Raw genomic sequence first — 18,904 nt, forward strand, 5'->3', positions numbered from 1 at the left:
CGCACACATGAGCACAGTCAAGGTTATTTGTAGAGGGGACAGGAACTGAGTAATTCTTCGAGTGGTGGTAGAGACTTTAACTACACGCAACTATTTCTGAAAGTCTGGCTGGGAGGATAGGGGTCTAGATAAAATATTGGAACTCAGAGAATTCCTACCTGTGCAGTTGGGAGTGATTGGAATTTACTGCCGTGCTGCTGAAGAGGTCCAGGCATCAGAGAAAGATTGACAATTACGAAGAGAAATGGAAGTAGCAGCATTGCCCAGAAGACAGGAGACAACTATACACATGTCACATATAGGACAGCGATAAAAGACAAGGAAGCTTTGCTTTCCCACTCAGCTTTTCGATGCACTCCTGAGAGTGGACAGTCCCAAGTGGCAGCTGTTTAATCTTTATTCCCATCTTCTTGAGTCCAAGGACTGAAGATTTGTCTGTATGTCAGTTTTACGTAGGACTCTTAATGAAAAAGCTGTGAACTTGTTTGAAAGGCTGCAAGATAAGAATGTAATTGGTACATTTGGGAAAGTCTCTAGTGGATGCTACATACGTTGTGTCTTCTTGAACTAAAAGTGATCTGATCAATAATTCACATAAGTTGTTGGTTTTGTTTTTCTTATTCCATATGTTCACATAACTAGCTAAAGTTTAAGAATAACTTACTTTGGGAAATAGTCATGACAATACATGATAGAACTAATATTTTTTAAAATAATAATTCCTCATTAATTAGGGGTTTTCTCTTTTAGTATTTTTAAATACAAAACTTTAGGACATATGTAATTTATAGCAATTTGATAAAAATCTTGAAATCAATTGAAGTGAGTCTGCATAGATATTCTGAAGTCTATAAAATAGAAACTGAGAAACCGTTGGATGAGCAGACATTTAAAAACATGAGATTGTTTGATAGTACCGTTAGCATGTTTTTATAAGACATATTTATCATTTTTAAATTTCATCTGCCTCTGACAATCTTTATAGAAGTTGATAGAAGTAATTTTATCATGTTTCTCTTCAAAACATATACTTATATATAATATATATATATATATACATATATATATATATATATTTAGTTTTTAATACACTTGGAAAAGATTGTAGGAGATAGATCAAAATATCACTACTTTAAAAACATTGGTATTTTTAGATACTGTTTTTAAGCTTCCTAGTGTCTATTCACTTTATCTTACAACACACACACACACACACACACACACACACCATTATTGCCATCCTCTTTCTAATATGCTCTATAGTTTCACTGTTTAAGTAATAATTCAAATGAGATAAGGTTCAGATGTGATTATATACACATACATAATGATTAATTTCATTGTTTTAGGGGGCGTGGATCTTGTCTTTTCTGTATTTCAAAGCTTTTTGGACCAGACGGCATCTGGCTGGTGTTTCTTTACTGTTGAAGATTCAGTTTACGGTGTGATGTTAAGAAAACTATCGTCAGTTGTTTACCGATGGCAAGGGACTTTCATTCCAGTTGAGGTAAGCATCACTCTTTGCTTTATGGTACACGAACTAAAATGTATGTGAAAAATTTGATATGGCATTAATTACTAATATCATTTGTATTTCCTAGGATTTAAATATAGAAAATCCTGACAGTTGTGAGGCCTTTAATATTGGTGTTTCCCCTTATCTTGTCATTACTCATGGAGGGAAAAATGGAGAAAAGCCTTCCATTAACAGTGTGTACACGCTCACTTCTGGATTCAAATTACTCCTGGTAAATTCTTCCTTTTTCTGTGGGTTCTTTACTTAAGTGAAATTCAAATTCATAAGATTAGTCAAAATGAAAGAGGATATATGTTCTATGTTAAAATAAAAAAGAACTTTTTTGATACATTGATATTGATACACATTGTAGCGAGTGTCTTAATTCAAGGCTATTCTTAATTCAAGGCTATTTTTGTCTTCAAATGACACTTAGGAATGCATAAGCTGCCAATTAAACACATTCTCAAATTTTCAGCCAGGTTCTAATGTATGCTATTGCATTCAGTGGCTTCCACTGTTAAAGACTTTAAATGTTTATTACTACTCTTTTGCAGGTTCAGATAATCATTATTTCAGGAAGTTGCCAAGTGCAACATTTCACCTCAGACAGTCAAGATTATTTCATCATTGCAAGTCAAAGAAATGATTCTGAGTTAACTCAGGTGTGATTCTCTTAAAGTAAATTTCCCCTCCCAAAACATGCCAATGAGATCCGTTCCCATGTGGTCTATAGGATTTGTGCGACAAAGGCCATGATTTGATGATGGTCATGTGGCATCGTCAGTTTTTGAAGACTGATCTAATAATAGCTCGAGCATCTGATTAGTCTAATTGGGTTGGAAACACTGGAGAAAAACCACAGCTCAGCAGATGGTATCACTAAAAACTCACGATGAACATTGCCAGGTGGGCATTCAGGATCACATCACCGGGGTCACACCTTCCTAGCACACTCCATCTTGTCATCTCGGTGCTTCCTTGATGGTTCTTTCTCACTCAGGCTTCCGTACTTGCCTGGCACCTCTTCGTTTTCAGAGAATGACTCTCCTGCAATGAGCTCGGCCAGAAGGTAGCTTACTACTTTTCATACCACTCGAAACCCAGCCTTATTCTCCCTTCCCATCACAGTGGGCCATGTCTCTCACACCATGCCCTTCCTGCCTTCTTAGACCCTCGCTATTCCCCCCATGCTGGAATTCTCTCCCATGGAGGTTATTACAGTGGGCATAATGTTCAAGCACTGCCCAGTTTAAAACGAAAGCCCCCCTCCCTTTTTGGATAGATGGATAGATATTTCCATTTTCTATCTATTATGAAGAGATCTCTCCTTACTGGTCTGAGTTCCATCGTCAACTTGACAGAATCTAGATAAGGCTAGCCTTTGGGTCTGACTATTAGAAATTATCTAGATTAGGTCACCTGCAGCAGGAGACCCCCCCCCCCCCCCCTGCCCTGTTCCATAGGCTGAGATTCTGCAGGAAACAGAAAAGTGAAAGTGAGTGGTGCATGTGCATTCATCTCTGTCTGTGTCCTGGCTGTGGATGCAGTGGGACCCGCTGCCTCCTCCTTTTAATAGTAGTTAATATGACATCTCATGCACACCAGTGGTGACTGGGCTGTCCGTCTTCTGGGATGTGCGTGTCCTCATTGTGACTGCCTATGGCAGTCGGCATACCTCAGACTTGAAATCTCTTTTCTGTTCCATGGATCTGTGTTCTCTGTCTTTCTCTTTTCCCATCTGTCAGAACCCTTCCTGCCCTTTGCCCCTCCCTTGCCCTCCTCTTCTCTCCTCTGCCTTCCCTTCATCTCCCCTCCCTCCCTGTATCCTCCTTCCCTCCTTCCCTCCCTCCTTCTCTTCCTCTTCCTCCTTACTGCCCCATCCTTCTCAATCACTATTATTTCCCACTTCATTTCTAAACTGGGATATCTTGGAGTTTTCTAGAACTCAGTTTTAATTTGTTTTGTTCTTTCTCTGTACTCGCTCTGAGTAATTTTATGTCTGTGGTTTGACAAACAAGCTGTAGGCCAATGTCTTCCAAATCACATACGAAGCCTTTCTTCTGTGCTCCAGACTTCCTTGTCTATTTCCTTCCATGCCCACTTACATAGTTTTAACCATGTGATGCAGAACGTTTTGGTTTGAACTTAAATTTTCTCCATGTAGTTCACTTCATTTTTGCTTTAATGTCAGGCAATAGCAGCCTCATAAAGAGGAATCATTCAAGAGTAATTATGGGATATCCCTGCTTAATTATTCCTTCATATTCTTTTATATCTTGTTACCATTAAGTGCTTTTTATGAATATCTCAATTATATTTAGAATACAGGCACATCTATCCACTTCTTATCCCCTTAAGGCTTCTCTCCATCATTTCACTTATATTCTCCCTAAGGCCTCCCCCAGTCATTTCTCACTGAGACAGTTAGATCCCATCTCAGCCCATCTCTAGACTTCCCTGATCTTTGCAGAGCCAATCTCTGTTGAGAATTTGCAGTTACCTTTTAAACAACATTGGTTGTGTTATTTCTCTCGTTAAACTGTTCAGCAGCTTTCAGTTACACTTAGACATTTTCCAGTTTTGATATAGACTGTATGATATGTGGCACTGCCGTCGTTCCTCATCTTCCAGGCCAGTGCTCAGCATGTCCTTTGTCTTGACGGAGTCATTCATACTTACTCTTCACTGCCTCAGAGACCCACATTGGAACTGTAAATTATGTCATCACCCCAAAGAATATGCCTTACCTTTCTAGTCCCCCATTCCCTTAACATCCTTTGAAATTGGATTAATCTTTGTCTAGAACAAGACAGACTTTCTTCTTCAGAGCCAACATGTCTGACTTGACTCCCTTAGGGCATCCACTCTCTGTCCTTCCCACCCTAATTGTCACGTTCGGTTCTGTCTCACTGTGCAGTCTCTATTTATTCACTGATTGACAACTTAATTACCTTCTCTAATAATTGCTGGACTCTTAGAAAAAGCCACTGCCTCCCTGGCTCCCAGCCTAATGCTTGGCCGAAAGTCCAAACTTTGACTAGTATTACAACTCTTTGTAAAAAGTGACGGGGTGTAGAATGAGCAGGTGAAATTATGGACTTTCTTTTAAGGTTAACTCTGTGGATGCTTATCCTAAAGCCCTCCGTGTCTTGCTATCATGAGGACAAAATATAGGATTGCTGCCATAGGACGAAGATATCCCTGTATTCTGTTGTTTGAGATGCTGGTGAAGACATCAAGGCGTCAAGGATTTTGTGTTTTAGACTCAGTTCAGTTCTCTTCTACCTTTGGATTTCTACTGCCATTGCTTCTCTCCATATTTATGCCGATTTCTTCTCAAATAACTTCTCTTTTATCCATCACACACACCACACACACACACACACACACACACACACACACACACACAAGGGATAGAGGAGAGAGAAAGAAAGAGACAGAGAGACACAGAGAGAGACACTCAGTTTCATTACTTTTCTATTTTATCAGTACTCTCCCAACTAAACAGAAGGCTCCAGGAGTGTGGGTGTGTGACCCTGTTAGATTGTCACAGGTGCTGAATTCCTGACCATAAGGGCTTTGTGTTCGGACTTCCCCACAGGTCTTCAGATGGAATGGAAGCATCTTTGCCTTACACCAGACGTTGCCTGTCCAAGGTGTACTGGGCATGGCCTTGTTCAGCAGAGGAGGCTCTGTCTTCTTAGCCATTTCCCAGGCTAATGTCAAACGAAATGCCCTTTTATTCACGTGGTCTGGTAGTCGGTTTACTCACTTTCAAGAAGTGTCGGTCAGTGGGATAACACAAGTGGAGGCTTTGTCTTCAGGCGATGATGTTTACTTATTTTTTGCCAAAAATACCTTTCTAGGTGAGGAAATATGGTGCTTGTAATGTATGTACAGTTACTACCAAAACCATACAGCATTATATTATCTTTTTATGTGAAATGTTCTCTGTTTTGAGGATTCATAGACTTTCTTGATTGAAAATATTAATGTCAGTTAGAAATGGATTTTACCCCAAGAGAAAGCTTTATACCTGTGATCTTGTGCTGTGCTGAACTAGTATTTCAAACTTATATTCCTATAAGATGAGGAGTAGGTGGGTAATGTGAGAAGGTGTATAAAGATTTTATAGTCAATCTTCCAAAAGTTACAATTTTATATGACTCTACTTGAGGTATCATGAGAAATTCATACAGCTGATAGTGTGTAGTGACTTTTGATAAAACTGATTCAAATTAAAGTCTGTATAAGAATACATATGTCATTCTGTTCTCTCTTGTGTCCTAGTGTGTGTGCTTCATGTGACAGAGTATGTCTCCTAGTGTGTATTAGTATGTGTGTTTCATGTGACAGATTATGTCTTTTGGTGTGTCTTAGTATGTGTGTGTGCTTCATGTGATAAAAAACAGAAATGTCTTGCAGTGTTTCCTGCCAAGTTGAATTGTTATATATATATATATATATTGCATATATATTGTATACGTATTGTATATTGTATATATACATTATATACACACATTATATATTGTATGTATATTGTATACATATTGTTATACACACACATATATATAATGGAAATTTTTCTTTAATTGAATTGAATGTTTCACTATAGTTCTTTTGTGCAATGTCATTTTATTCATACAGCTTGACGCTTTTTATTTCTTAATCACAGGAAATCGAGATTCAATTGACATTTTCATCTGGGAGATGGGGAAGTCATCTTTCAGATATTTCCAATCACTGGACTTTGCTACTGTTAACAGAATCCATTCCTTCACACCAGCTTCTGGAATAGGTAAGGAATTTTCAATTGCTAGTCCATCTTAAGTGCAGTGTGGAAAGCAGACTGACTCCATTCTCATTTAATTTGATAGAACAGTATGCTCTCAGAGACTATTTTAGTAAAAGTATAACATCAGATCTTTATAATAATCCATTCAGAAGTCCTAGAGTTTCAAAAAGACTGATACTTTATTTACTGATTTATTAATTTTATTTTTTTGTGCTTTGTGTGTGTGGTGATATTTTATTTGTGCTGAAATGTGGTGATATTTTATTTGTGCTATAATAAATAAAGCTTGCCTGGAGATCAGAGGAAAAAAGCCAACCATTATAAGTAAACAAAGAAGTCAGGCAATGGTAGCACACGCCCTTAATCCTATCACTTGGCAGGCAGGGATCTGTCTGGATCTCTGTGAGTTCAAGGCCACACTGGAAACAGAGCCAGGTGTGGTGGCACACACCTTAATTATCTCAAAACTAGTTAACCATAGAGGTGTATACAGACGGACAGGAAGTGACAGAGCTGTGTAGGAAGAGGAAGTGATGTAACTGAATGGAGAGAACAAATCATTCATGTTTTATTTTATATGTTTTGCCTGCAAGTGTGTGTGTGTGTGTGTGTGTGTGTGTGTGTGTGTGTGTGTATGTGTGTGCTTGTTGCCCATGGAGTTCAGAAAAGGGCATTGTATCCTGTCCTAGGGGTTCTGTCGCCGCAATGAAACAACAAACCAAAAGCAGCTTGGGGAGGAAAGGGTTACTTCACCTTACAGCTCCCAGGTCACTGAGGGAAGTTAAGGCAGACATCTGGAAGCAGGAACCGAAGCAGAAGCTGTGGAGGAGTGCTGCTTACTGGCCTGCTCCGCAGTGCTTGCTCAGCCTGCTTTCTTAGGCTGTCTTGGACCTCCGGCCCATGAGTTGTGTTGCCCACAGTGGGCTGGGTCCTCTCACATCAATCATTCATCAAGAAAATCCTCCCATGGAATTTTGCTATAGGCAAATATTTGGAGATATTTTCTCAATTAGGATTCCCGCTTTATGATATGTCTATCTTTGTGTCAAGTTGACAAAACCCAACCAGGACTGATCACCTGGAACTGGAGTTATGGATAGCTCTAGGCCAAAGTGTGGATTATGTGTTTGTGTATACGTAATGAAAACTCAAGATTTATTCTCCTAGCCTATTCTGAGTTTTAGACTCATGGTTAGTAGTACCGTTACCACCCTGTACAATGAGCTCTCCAGAAATTATCAACAGCTGTAGATCTTTTTCTTTGATTAGCCTCCTTCCATTTTCTGCAATGTAAGCTCCTGGCAACCACCACTGCAGTTATTTTTTTTCTATTATTTAAAGATTTATTTATTTATTTGTGTATGTGTACACACATGCATGTGCCCTGGGGGTGAGCCCATGACAGTTGCATGTGGATATGCAAAGATAGTTTTATTTCCACTGCACTGTAATGTGCTGAGTCTGCAGAAGCAAGTCACGCCCCTGCTTTTCTACGTGGGACCAGGGGACAGAGCTCAGGTTGGCAGGCTTATGCTGGGATTTTATATGCTGGTCTGTCCATTAAGGCCCATTGTAGGCTCTTTTTCGAAGAGTTCAACCTTTTAAGACTCTCATGTAGGTTGAGTGCCCTTATTGTGAACATCTAAAATCTGAAATGATGTGACAAGTGAAAAATTATGAACACAACACCTTGTTTTAGGCATAAAATTAATAAAAATATTGTGTAAGATTACTCTTACCAATATAAGATGCAGTGTGAATTTTATGTTTTCTTTTCTTTTCTTTTCTTTCTTTCTTTTTTTTTTTTTGAGACAGGGTCTCTCTACATAGCTCTGGCTGTTTCTGGAGCTTACTCTGTAGACCAGGCTGGCCTTGAACTCATAGAGATCCACCTGCCTTTGCCTCAGAAGTGCTGGGATTAAAGGTGTGTACCACAATGGTTAGGATTAATTTCTCATTTTGGCCATGTATATACGTATTCTAATATCTGAAAATCTCTGAAATCTGAAACATTTCATATAAAGAGTCTTCGCCTGGAGAAGAGGGATCGAGCATTGTCTGTCCTTCTGCATCTGGATTCTCATGTCCCCATCTGCATTCATTCTGTCACAGGACAGCAGTCACATCGACTCAGGATACTTGCTGATGCCGGAGTGAAGTGAAGTAGCCAAACAGCATCTCTGATTTGCTGTAGAAACAGTCTGGACCTCACAGGTTATCTAAGTGTCCCAGGACTCTTAGCAGTTCCCAGCTCATACTCTGAGGATGACTGAGGTAGAGAAGTCCATAAAGGCATTTCAGAGGCACATGCTGATCAAAGCCCTTCTTTGACAATGTCCTCTAGCTTTGGTATAAGAAATGTGAATGAAATGTGTTGCAGCCCCCTAGACCAATGAAAAGAACATCCTGAGCTGAAAGAGATCTCAGATGCACAGGAGTTTTGTGGACAAGACATATAGCAATGAACATTCATGAAGACTTCTGCTGACTACTCAAATGTGGGCAGCAAAACTTCCACACTTAGGCAATTATGAGGCTATTGGTATTGAAATTAAGAAAGACCGTAGGAAGAATTAATTTACTGGAACCAATCAGCAGCTTGGTTCTAGGTGGCTGTAGTTGAAGGCAATGGAAAAACACTAAGGTGGTTAGAGGTGTGGAGGAGAATGGGCGGGGAGAATCAGAGGTTTAGATTTAGAGACTCTGATGCTTGGAGATAGGTAAAATTGTGCAGTTAAGACGTACAGAGTAAGTGATAGGAGGCTGGAAGGATTGGCACAGACCGCAGGAATCTGCTTGTGCTTCATTTCTTCATGGAATCCTGGTTCTTGCTTTCTCTGCTAGGCACTGTGGCTCTAGGCTGGGTCACACTGAGCTCCCTCAACCATTGGGCTTGAATGAGAGCATTTCCCCTGGTTTGGTTTTGTTTGTTTTTACCAACTTCTCTTACTGAGAGAAAAACATAATTTCCTTTGTTTCCGGGTTTCTTCCTCTTGGGCTCTGCATTCGTAGTATTTCTTCTAATTTTTGCTTTGTCCACTGTATGGCTTTCCAGCCTCCACCCTTGCCTCGCTGTACCCTGAGACCTGACTCGTCCCTACCCTGCTCACACAGATGTGGACATGCATTGTGATGCTGTCCTGTGATGTACAGTAACACTGGCTTTCTTATTCACTCGACAGTTGATTTACTGATTAGAACATCTTTCATTTTGTTTGTTCAGTTTTTTCTTAATCCTTTAATTTTAGGCCTTTAATTTCTGCTTCTCTTATACCTCAGGTTTTCAGATGGATGGACAGTCTACTCAAGTCACTTATTGATATTCACAATGGTTGCCTAATGAATGTTTTTAAGGAAGAATGTACTGCATGGACGGGCTGTTAATTGAGGTTATAGAATTCCTTTTAAGGATTTAAAAAAATATAATAGGTACACTTTGCAAAAGAATTCAGGGAAAATTCTGCCAGAGGTTTTATGAAGAGCCCATTGTGAGGTCTCTCTGTTTCTTTTGTTTCTGTGACTTGAAGTGGTAGAGGCATGAAAAGACTGTAGGAAATTATTAGAATAGCTATTATAAATCCCTGAAAGCTGAAAGTAGGCATTAAAGAGTGTTCAAAGGATTTCTTATTTTGTATATGTCAAATGTTTTATTAAAAAATGTTAAATTGGAGCCAGGGGCATAGGTTCACCTATTTACGCTGTGGTTAGTTCTTCTATGACTGATTTCTGAAAATGTAAGAGGAAAATGAATAGGACTAGCATTGCAAGGATATATAGACTTGCTGCTTCCTTCTCTATTTTTGGCTCCCTTATTAGTTAACAGATTTTTAAAGGTGGCAGTCACAATGGCAAAGCCTGTGGGAACAAGGGCAGTTTCAAATCACATGAAGTCTCTGTCTTGCAAAAATGTAGCATGTGGTAGGATAAAGAGGTGTGTGTGTGTGTGTGTGTGTGTGTGTGTGTGTCATGCGCATACACATGTGACAAATAAGACTATAACTATAACATAATTTCCAGGAAATAATTGAATAAAATACTGGAGAGAACTTGAGCTAGTTTATGACATACCTACAAAGCTTTCTTCAGTTATCACGGGATTAAGAATTATGGGTTAAACAGGAGGCAAAGAATTGAGCTGAAGATGGGCTCTAGGCAAAGAATACAAATGATACAAAGAGGTTAGGTAGTGGTGGTGAGCATGTGCTTTCCAGAAGCAACCAGAAAGAGCCCAATGTCATCCAAGCATAAGCAGTGAGGAACAGTGGCATGGGGCATGAACAGAGAAAGATTAATTAAGTCAATTAAATGGGGAATTAAATGATTGTGGTCTTTATCCTAAAACTTATAGTGCCTTTTGTGGGAAGGGATACAGGGAGGGAGAGAAGGATAAAAGGGAGACAGAGAAACTGAGAGACATAGAGACAGAGATAAAGAGATTCATTTTTGTTGACTACTTTAAAAGGGAAGCTTTTAAAATGTCATGTTATTTTGGAATGTCTGTAATTTTACAAAACTTTGATCAAAATATTTGCCACTTAAAGATTATAATATACAACATTTTTTTCTGATTTTTACCTTTATGCAACACTTAGTTACGTGCAACAGTACCTAAATTAGTTAATCTAATTAATACATTAACAGTGGCTAAGCAGTAGTCACCAAGAGTTTTTGATGTGTGAGAGTCAGTGTGCAGGGTTTCCCACCGTGACCTGTGAGCCAGCATAGAAGAAGGTTGTTGTCAGTCATCATGGATTCGTGTGGTTTTCATGCTTACTCAGTCTCGGTTACTGTCCTGCGCCAGCGTGTTTCCGTCAGTGCTGGAATTTGTGTATGCTTCTCTATGGTTTCCCAGCCTACTCCATTTGTGTCTGAAGAGCGGTTAGTGTTCGATGTAGCATCTGAAGCCACTCCTCTCTTAGCCTGTAGAGCTGCACATGTATGCCGTTACTGTGAACCAGCAAAAGTATGAGTCTGATAGCATCAAAAGTGCTCCAGCAGAGTGTGTTCAAAGTGTCACAAGTTTGTTCATATTCTTTGCATTAATTATCTTGAATAATTTGCCAAGTGAAAATAAGTATTTTGCTTCTTCTTAATACTGAAAACTTCAAATGTTAAACAACAAGAAAATCTCAATCTACAGGAATTATTAAATATACTTAAGAACAGCTATATAGATTAGAACTTATATATTAAAATTAAAAACTCGTGTTGGTGAGATGGCTCAGTGATTAAGGCTATTGCCGCCAAGCCTGACAATCTGAGTTTCATCCTAGAATCCATGTGACAGAAAGAATAAAAGTTCTAATTAATTCTGGACTCAGATGATTTAGAGCTTTTGTTTATATTTGTTACAACTGTCAATTATAAATGTATGTGATGGTGACTAGAGAAGAAATATGAAACATTTGGTGGTCACTCAATGAGTGTTGTTTGCTCTGACAAGTTACTTTTATGTAAGTTAGATACACACAAACAAATGCAAAATCCATTTTCATTTTATCTGCCAGCGACTTTTCATTTCTTGAACAGATATGTGCACATTGTCAAGCTGAACTGGTCAATGCACAACACTCAAAAATTTCTTATATCCTGTCCTTTCAAAAACAGAACCACATCTGCTTTAGTCCAGAACTCAGATGGTGCCTTGAGAGTTGGAAAGGCTTTGCTTTGGAGCCGTGAAGAGAGCATGTGTGGGCATAGGATGCGTTTCAGCTCTGTTCTTTTTCTTTTCTTCTTCTAGTCCATGTACTTCTCACTGGCCAACCACAGTCAGCTCTTTACTGCTGGAATTCAGAGCGGAATGAGTTCTCTTTTGTTCTGGAAGCACCTGCTGCTCACGATGCAGCTTTTGTTACAGTGAAGTCTCTTAATTCAAGCAAAACTTTAATTGCTTTAGTGGGAGCTACTCACTCGCATTTCTATGAGCTGACTTACATCTCCAGCCAGTCTGACTTTATTCCTAGGTAGGTTCAATGCTTTTAGTCTAACCATAGCTTTGTATGGTATCAGATTTCTCCATCTCATTGACTGAGTTAATGCTTTTCATAAAATGAAAGATCTATTAATAAGCTAGAAATCTGCTTATTATCCATACTTTTAGTATCTAGTCTACCAAGTTAATCAGTATTATATCAATATTTTGTATGAAAATTTTGCTTATGAAATGTTTTGATCCTTGTAAGACCAGTATTATTCAGTGTTATAAGGATTTGGGGACTAATATATACTGTGTGTATCATCCGTTGGTCATCATTGACTTACCTGTATATGTGCTTCTTATGCTAGTTTAGGTGAACTGATATTTGAACCTGGTGACAAGGAAGCAATCATAGCAGTGAACGTCCTTGATGATACAGTTCCAGAGAAAGAAGAATCCTTCCGAGTTCAACTTAAGAATCCAAAAGGGGGAGCAGAGATTGGAGTCAGTAGTTACGTGAGAGTCAATGTCCTGTCTAATGACGATGCCTATGGAGTGATAGCATTTGCCCAGGTAAAAGGACTGAGGATTCTCCACTGAAAAGTTAAAGTTGTTGGATTAACAAATTAGTTTTAGTAAGCGTTCAGGGAGTGAGTGACACTGTTTTCAGTCTTTGTCCCTTCCTCGCCTCGGCCTCATTCCTTACCCTGTCTTCTGAAGTGAACTCTACTGACATACGGTCATGAACTCAAACAGTAGATCCTCTGGGATACCATGTCCTGCTCTGTTCTTGTTTATTCACTTGTCTTGAATAGAACACAGTACTATTTGTCTTGTCCTAGTATTTTGCTTCAGGTACTATCTTTAAAAAAAAGCAACAACTGAGCCGGGTGGTGGTGGCGCATGCCTTTAATCCCAGCACTCGGAGGCAGAGGCAGGCAGATCTCTGTGAGTTTGAGGCCACTGGACTACTGAGTGAGCTCCAGGAAAGGCGCAAAGCTACACAGAGAAACCCTGTCTCGAAAAACCAAAAAAAAAAAAAAAAAGAAAAAAAAAAAAAAAAAAGCAACAACTCTAATTCAGAGGGAAATAATGAAACAGATCTAGATACATATCACATACAAATATACAAATATAATATCAAGCAGAGTAGTGGGGAGAATTATAGCTGTACAGGCATCCATCGTGTTACTTTTTTTTTTTGCCTCGTTCTTCTCAAGGAAGAGCTTTAAAAACCTCCATATACTTGGACTGCATATTCTGTTACCACTGAGAAGAAAGATAGACACTCATATTGTGTCATTTATTCCTGTCTTCAAAATATTAACTTGTTATATTCCTGTCTTCAGACATATTAACTTGTTATATCAACAGCTACTTTATCTTTCTCCCAAATCCCTCATGTCTAAGGGAAGTCCAGTTCAGATAGGCTTAACCACTAGGAGCACAGCCACAACAAAGGTGGATGTGGAGTTGGTGGGTTGGTTGCGTGTTACCGTGTGTCATCATGGCTCAGACTGGGCTGACACACCTCTCCATGCTGTCATTGGAAAGCTGAGTCCTCACTCTGCTTGTTTGAAAGCTCTTGTTACTGATACAGAACTGTTTTCCTATTTAAGTTCAGTTAGTGACAGAGAGATGCTTTCAGAGTCGGCTGACCATCTCCAGCTTCAGTGACTTACTAGGAATGTTTGCAGTACTGGGTGTTTAGTCAGTCTTGTGTATACGTGCACACACAATATACACACATATTATGCATATGTATTATATATACATATATTATTATGTATATAATATATTATCATATACATATAGCACATGTAATATGTTACATGTGTTTATTACATGCACTATATATGATATATGTCAAAATATTTGTACATACACATACGTATACACACAAACATACATGGAAAATACTCTTATGGAAATCCCAGAAGAAACTATGGGTAATATTCCAAGAATTAATTATCCATGGAGTCATACAGAATGTACCGAGCCAAATTTCTCTAGCATTGAGTTGTGTTGTTGCAACACTTGGAGAATTTGGCCACTCAGAGAACCTTAGGACAGGCTCAATGCCAGGGTTCTCATTGCCAGCTGGTCAGTGGCCATCCTCCACCTTACACATGTCAAAACTTTAGATCCCAGAAGGCGAACTGATGCCAGCGTAGACCATGTTATTTGTATAAACTGTTTATACATAGAAACCACTCACCGGGTCAGGGAATGGAAGCGACCTCTTGAAAACCACATTCTCAGATACCTGCTGATGGTCAGCCCTGTGAGGTTTGCTCCTGCAGGCCAGCAGTCAGACCTGCTGTGTTAGCACCCGGAAGAGCCACTCAGGGCAGCAGCTAATTTGGAGGTGTTAAGTGGCATGACATTCCAGTCCATGACTTGCCTTTGAAAAGGATCACTCTAGCTATTGTATTGTGAACATATTCTAAGTGGAAAGTGATATTGATCAGAGGCCACTGTGACAATTCAGTAATTATCACTTGATGGATCTGTGAGCATGAATTTACCCTTCACTTCCTTAGGGACAGCTGTAGGAAAAGCTGGTTTAGGAGACAGGTCTGTGCATGCATTATCCTCATCTGCCTGTAGGGGGCAGATCACACTGTTTCCCAATCTGGCCCTTCCCTGGAACAAATGGAAAAACCTTGACAAAGGCTGAGTAGAAATAGAATGTGAGCATAAGAATAGTTTTATAGTCTTGTTTCCTAGTAGACACATTTATGAACTGAGAAAGAAGCAAGGAAAGCCAGTTTAAGTAGTATGCTTTATTTAACCCAGTATATCCACAATGCTATGATTTCAACATGTATAAAAGACCATTGCTGAAATATTTTACATTTTTTTACTCTTTGTCTTTAAATTGCAATATACATTTTATATTTAGAAATGAGCTAATCTCAAGCATTCATTGGTCACTGTGAACAGGGGGTCCCATGTAGTATAGCTCAGCTTTTAAGATTTGTACTGTATGTTAGGGGAGATCCAGGAATAGAACCCCTCTGTACAAGATGCTTACATTTTCATTAACTTCTCCAGGCTTCTCTCCAAATGACACCTGAGCAGAAAGGGCTTGTGAGGTTGACAACTGGTGCCCACAGTCTGAGCCTTCATGTCCTGCCTTTTCTTCTTAAGGACACTAAGAATTGGGTCATTTTTCTATTTCTTTTCATTAAAGTTGTAAGGTACATGAGCTGGAGGCTTCCACGTTTACAGCTGCACCACTAGGTAGAACTTTCCATTGTACAGGAGTGAAGATAATACCCACAGGGCTTCTCCGTGCTCCCGAAAACTATGATGGGCAAAGCTGGGGGGAATAAGCTGAGAAGCTGAGAGGCGACAGACCTCATAGGCCTCTTTCACCTTCTCACCCAGAGTCTCTCTTCAGGAAGCTTGTCTAGATAGATAAAACCCCTGTGGCTCCATCCTTGCCTGTGGACAAAGTCTGGAGTTCCTGCTTGTCCTTTAGTAGAACTCCCTAGAAGTCCCTCAGTTCAGGTCACCTGGATCTGGACAGCCATCTTTTAGATGAGGATTAGTAGAATTTCTGGTACATCTTCTGGCTATATGGAGGCCTCGTCTTACTAACCATCAGTAATGAAGACCATGGAGCCAAAGAAAGGCTTGTCTTTCCTGAGTAAATTATGTGCATATTTTAAAATCTGATGTTTAGTGAGTATTTGATCATCTTGATCACAATTTTGTTAGGCTGAAACATGTGTAACAGCACTGAACAGCTGTATGAAATATCCTCTTCTGTTGGATCTTTATTCAACTTAACATTTCCATAAGCATTAAGGAGGGGTCTCTTCAGATGGTCATTGTTAAAAATACATGGGAAAACCTACAGGAAAGATTTTTTTAAAAGCATCTTTATTCTCAGTATTTTTGCCTTATTGAGAAATCGAGGATGCTTTAAGAAGGGGTTTGTGTCCAACCTAGGGCTGCATATCACTAGCTGTGAATGTGGCTGGATGCAAAAATCATAAACTTACTTAAAACATTATGAGAGTTTTTTAGCTAGCACAATTGTATGATTCTTAAACATGGACTTGTAGATGATAAGTTCATGTCATGATGCCTAAAGGTTGGATTTATGTGAAAGTATCCTTCTGAGAAAAAGTTCTTTAAAAAGCTAGCATGAGGTGCCGCATGTGTTTGGTAGAGTGATACAGCATGGTGGACATTAGAATCAAAACAAAGAAACATGTCTAGGAAGGATGGGTGAGAAGAAAGGATTATGACAGAGCACAAAGGGTTGGGTTTTTTTTTTTCTGGCAGGAAGAACAGTTGCACAGACCATGAGCTAAAAAATGAAGTATCATCAAAAGAAATAGGTCAGCTAACTGAAAAATTCACAGGACTTGGATTTAAGTGTAAGACACATTAGCAAGTGATCAGAGAAGAGTGTCTTGGTTCTCACGATGTGGTTGGCATTGGGTAGGGTACTGGAGACTTCTGGGGCTAACTCTTAGTTAATGTTAATACAAGAGGGAGACCTGAAGGGCCTTTACACAGAGGCAAAGAATTTCCCTGCCATTCCAGTTCGTGTTCTTGTTATTCTACAAACTTTTCAGTGCTCTGTGCATTGCTTTAAAAAGAAATGTGTGCTGGGTATAAAAGTAATATATGCCCACTGAGCAAAATACGTCAGGAAGACAAACATAAAATCAATGCAATAAGATGAATGGTTTCTTGTGACTTCAGGTTATTTATGTACTTACTTGTAGAGACAGTTGCACTATATAGTCTGGGCCAGACTCCAGCTTGTTGTCTTCCTGCCTTCTGGGCAATATAGGCCTGAGCACAACACCTTATACTACATCACCATTCATAACTATTGTGTTTCACTTACCATTTCATATTGTTCAGAGTTATGAACTTTGCAGATATGTAGTAATGCAAAACAAAGAAGAGACTGCTTCAATATTTCAAGGAACATCTTGTGCCTTTCTGTGTATCTTTCAGAATTCATTGCATAAACAAGTGGAAGAAATGGAGCGAGATAGTCTGGTAACCTTGAATGTTGAACGCTTAAAAGGAACACATGGTCGCATAACTGTAGCATGGGAAGCAGCTGGAAGTACCAGTGATGTGTTTCCTACCTCAGGAGTGGTATGTGATTTACAGAATTATAGAAGACACTTATAAATTATGATTATCATTCACTGATGCATGGGATCAAATCCTACCTGTTGGAAGGAATATTTGAGTTTGACTATGTAAACACTGGCTTCCTGCTAACCACCATAGTGGGATACAATTTAAGGCTAGTTTTGTTATTTTTTTTCCATAAAAGCAATACTGTGTGTACATAAAATGAACACATTTGAGGTTCAGTACATGAGATAGCCAAATTGGATTGCATTATGTGAAAGATAAAATGAGCCAAACTGGGAAGGAAATGTGTCAAGACATAGGAAAAGCAGAAACCATACTTAGAGGACAAGTCTGTAGGAAATAGGCAAATGAAAAGGTTGATGAAAGCTTTGGACAGAAGCAGTTTCCATTTGCTGTCAATAGACTCCGAGGTGACAGCTGTGGGAAGGAGGCTTATGTCATTACTTATATGGAGGTGAGGAAGGGAGGAACATGTAGAGGGAAGTGTAGATCCATGAGGGGGTCCCTGCAGGTGTCATACAGGGAAGCAAAGCATTAGAAGAGATAAGAATGAAAACCTGGTGCAGATTGTCAACCTGGATCAGATTTCCAGGAGTTATTAAACAGGCAGCTTATCCCCAATGTGTTTAAACTTAGTATATTTAGAAGCAAAGTTTCCTGATGTAATATAATCCCCATTGTGTAATTGTTAGTGTCATTTCCTCCAAGAAGATGGGTTCTAGAGATACACTGACTGTCCTAGCTGAGGGGCCTAAGGATCTGGCCTGGTCTCAGTCATATAGATAGTGTCATTTGGGCTATTGGCCACCTCTGGTCCTGGTTGTGGGAGCTTTGGGGTGCCTCTGGCTATCAGAGGTCATTTAGATTACTAGCTACCTCAGGTCTTGGTTGTAAGAGCTTGATATGGCCTGGCCCAACAGATAACACAGATCACCAGGCAGTTAATCATTTCTAATTCTCAGCTTCCTGGATGGAAGAACAGGTTTTTTCATCTTTCCCATTGGGAAGACATCCTGTGTGTTTAACATTCCTGGTTTCTCTGGAGATCTGTGGGCACAAGAACCTTCATGATGTGCTCCCAACAGATCCACAGGCAATTGCAATTCCAGTGGAGGTAGATTCTGGGGAAGAGTCCTGTGTCTAACTAAGCTGGTCCTTGGCTGCCATTCCAAGTTCAGGCCTGATGCATTGGCATCCTCCTTTCAGTAGTTATTAGACCTAGGGTGCCTCTAGGTGGGCGTTGACCTTCATTGAGAACATTTGCTAAAGCTAAGAGTTGTCAGCCACAAGAAGGGGTCTGGACTGAGGATCACATCATTCATTTCTCAGATTAGCCTAAAATTGATGCTCTGTTTCAAATCTGTAATCAGAATGACCAAAGGGACGGGTGACTCAGAGAGAGTTCAAGGAGTCTTTTGTTATCTATTTGTGGGAAGGGTGACCTCATGTGTTTCTGGGATTTCATAGGTCAGTATTTTGCCCAAATGTTTCTCTGAAGAATTATTAAAGGAGCTTTCATGAAATTATCTCTTGA

General features: G+C 39.5%; 1 protein-coding gene across 1 annotated transcript in view; it reads left to right on the forward strand.

The window, feature by feature from the left end:
* Adgrv1 (adhesion G protein-coupled receptor V1) overlaps positions 1–18,904 on the forward strand; it is a 508,750-nt gene that overhangs the window by 115,025 nt on the left and 374,821 nt on the right. Inside the window, 8 exon segments of the mRNA XM_037209551.1 lie at positions 1,350–1,507; positions 1,602–1,748; positions 2,074–2,181; positions 5,121–5,385; positions 6,195–6,317; positions 12,055–12,277; positions 12,600–12,804; positions 17,218–17,364. Coding sequence (XP_037065446.1) covers positions 1,350–1,507; positions 1,602–1,748; positions 2,074–2,181; positions 5,121–5,385; positions 6,195–6,317; positions 12,055–12,277; positions 12,600–12,804; positions 17,218–17,364 — 1,376 coding nt within the window.

Source organism: Peromyscus leucopus, chromosome 11, assembly GCF_004664715.2.
Source record: "Peromyscus leucopus breed LL Stock chromosome 11, UCI_PerLeu_2.1, whole genome shotgun sequence".
Classification (NCBI taxonomy): Eukaryota; Metazoa; Chordata; class Mammalia; order Rodentia; family Cricetidae; genus Peromyscus; species Peromyscus leucopus.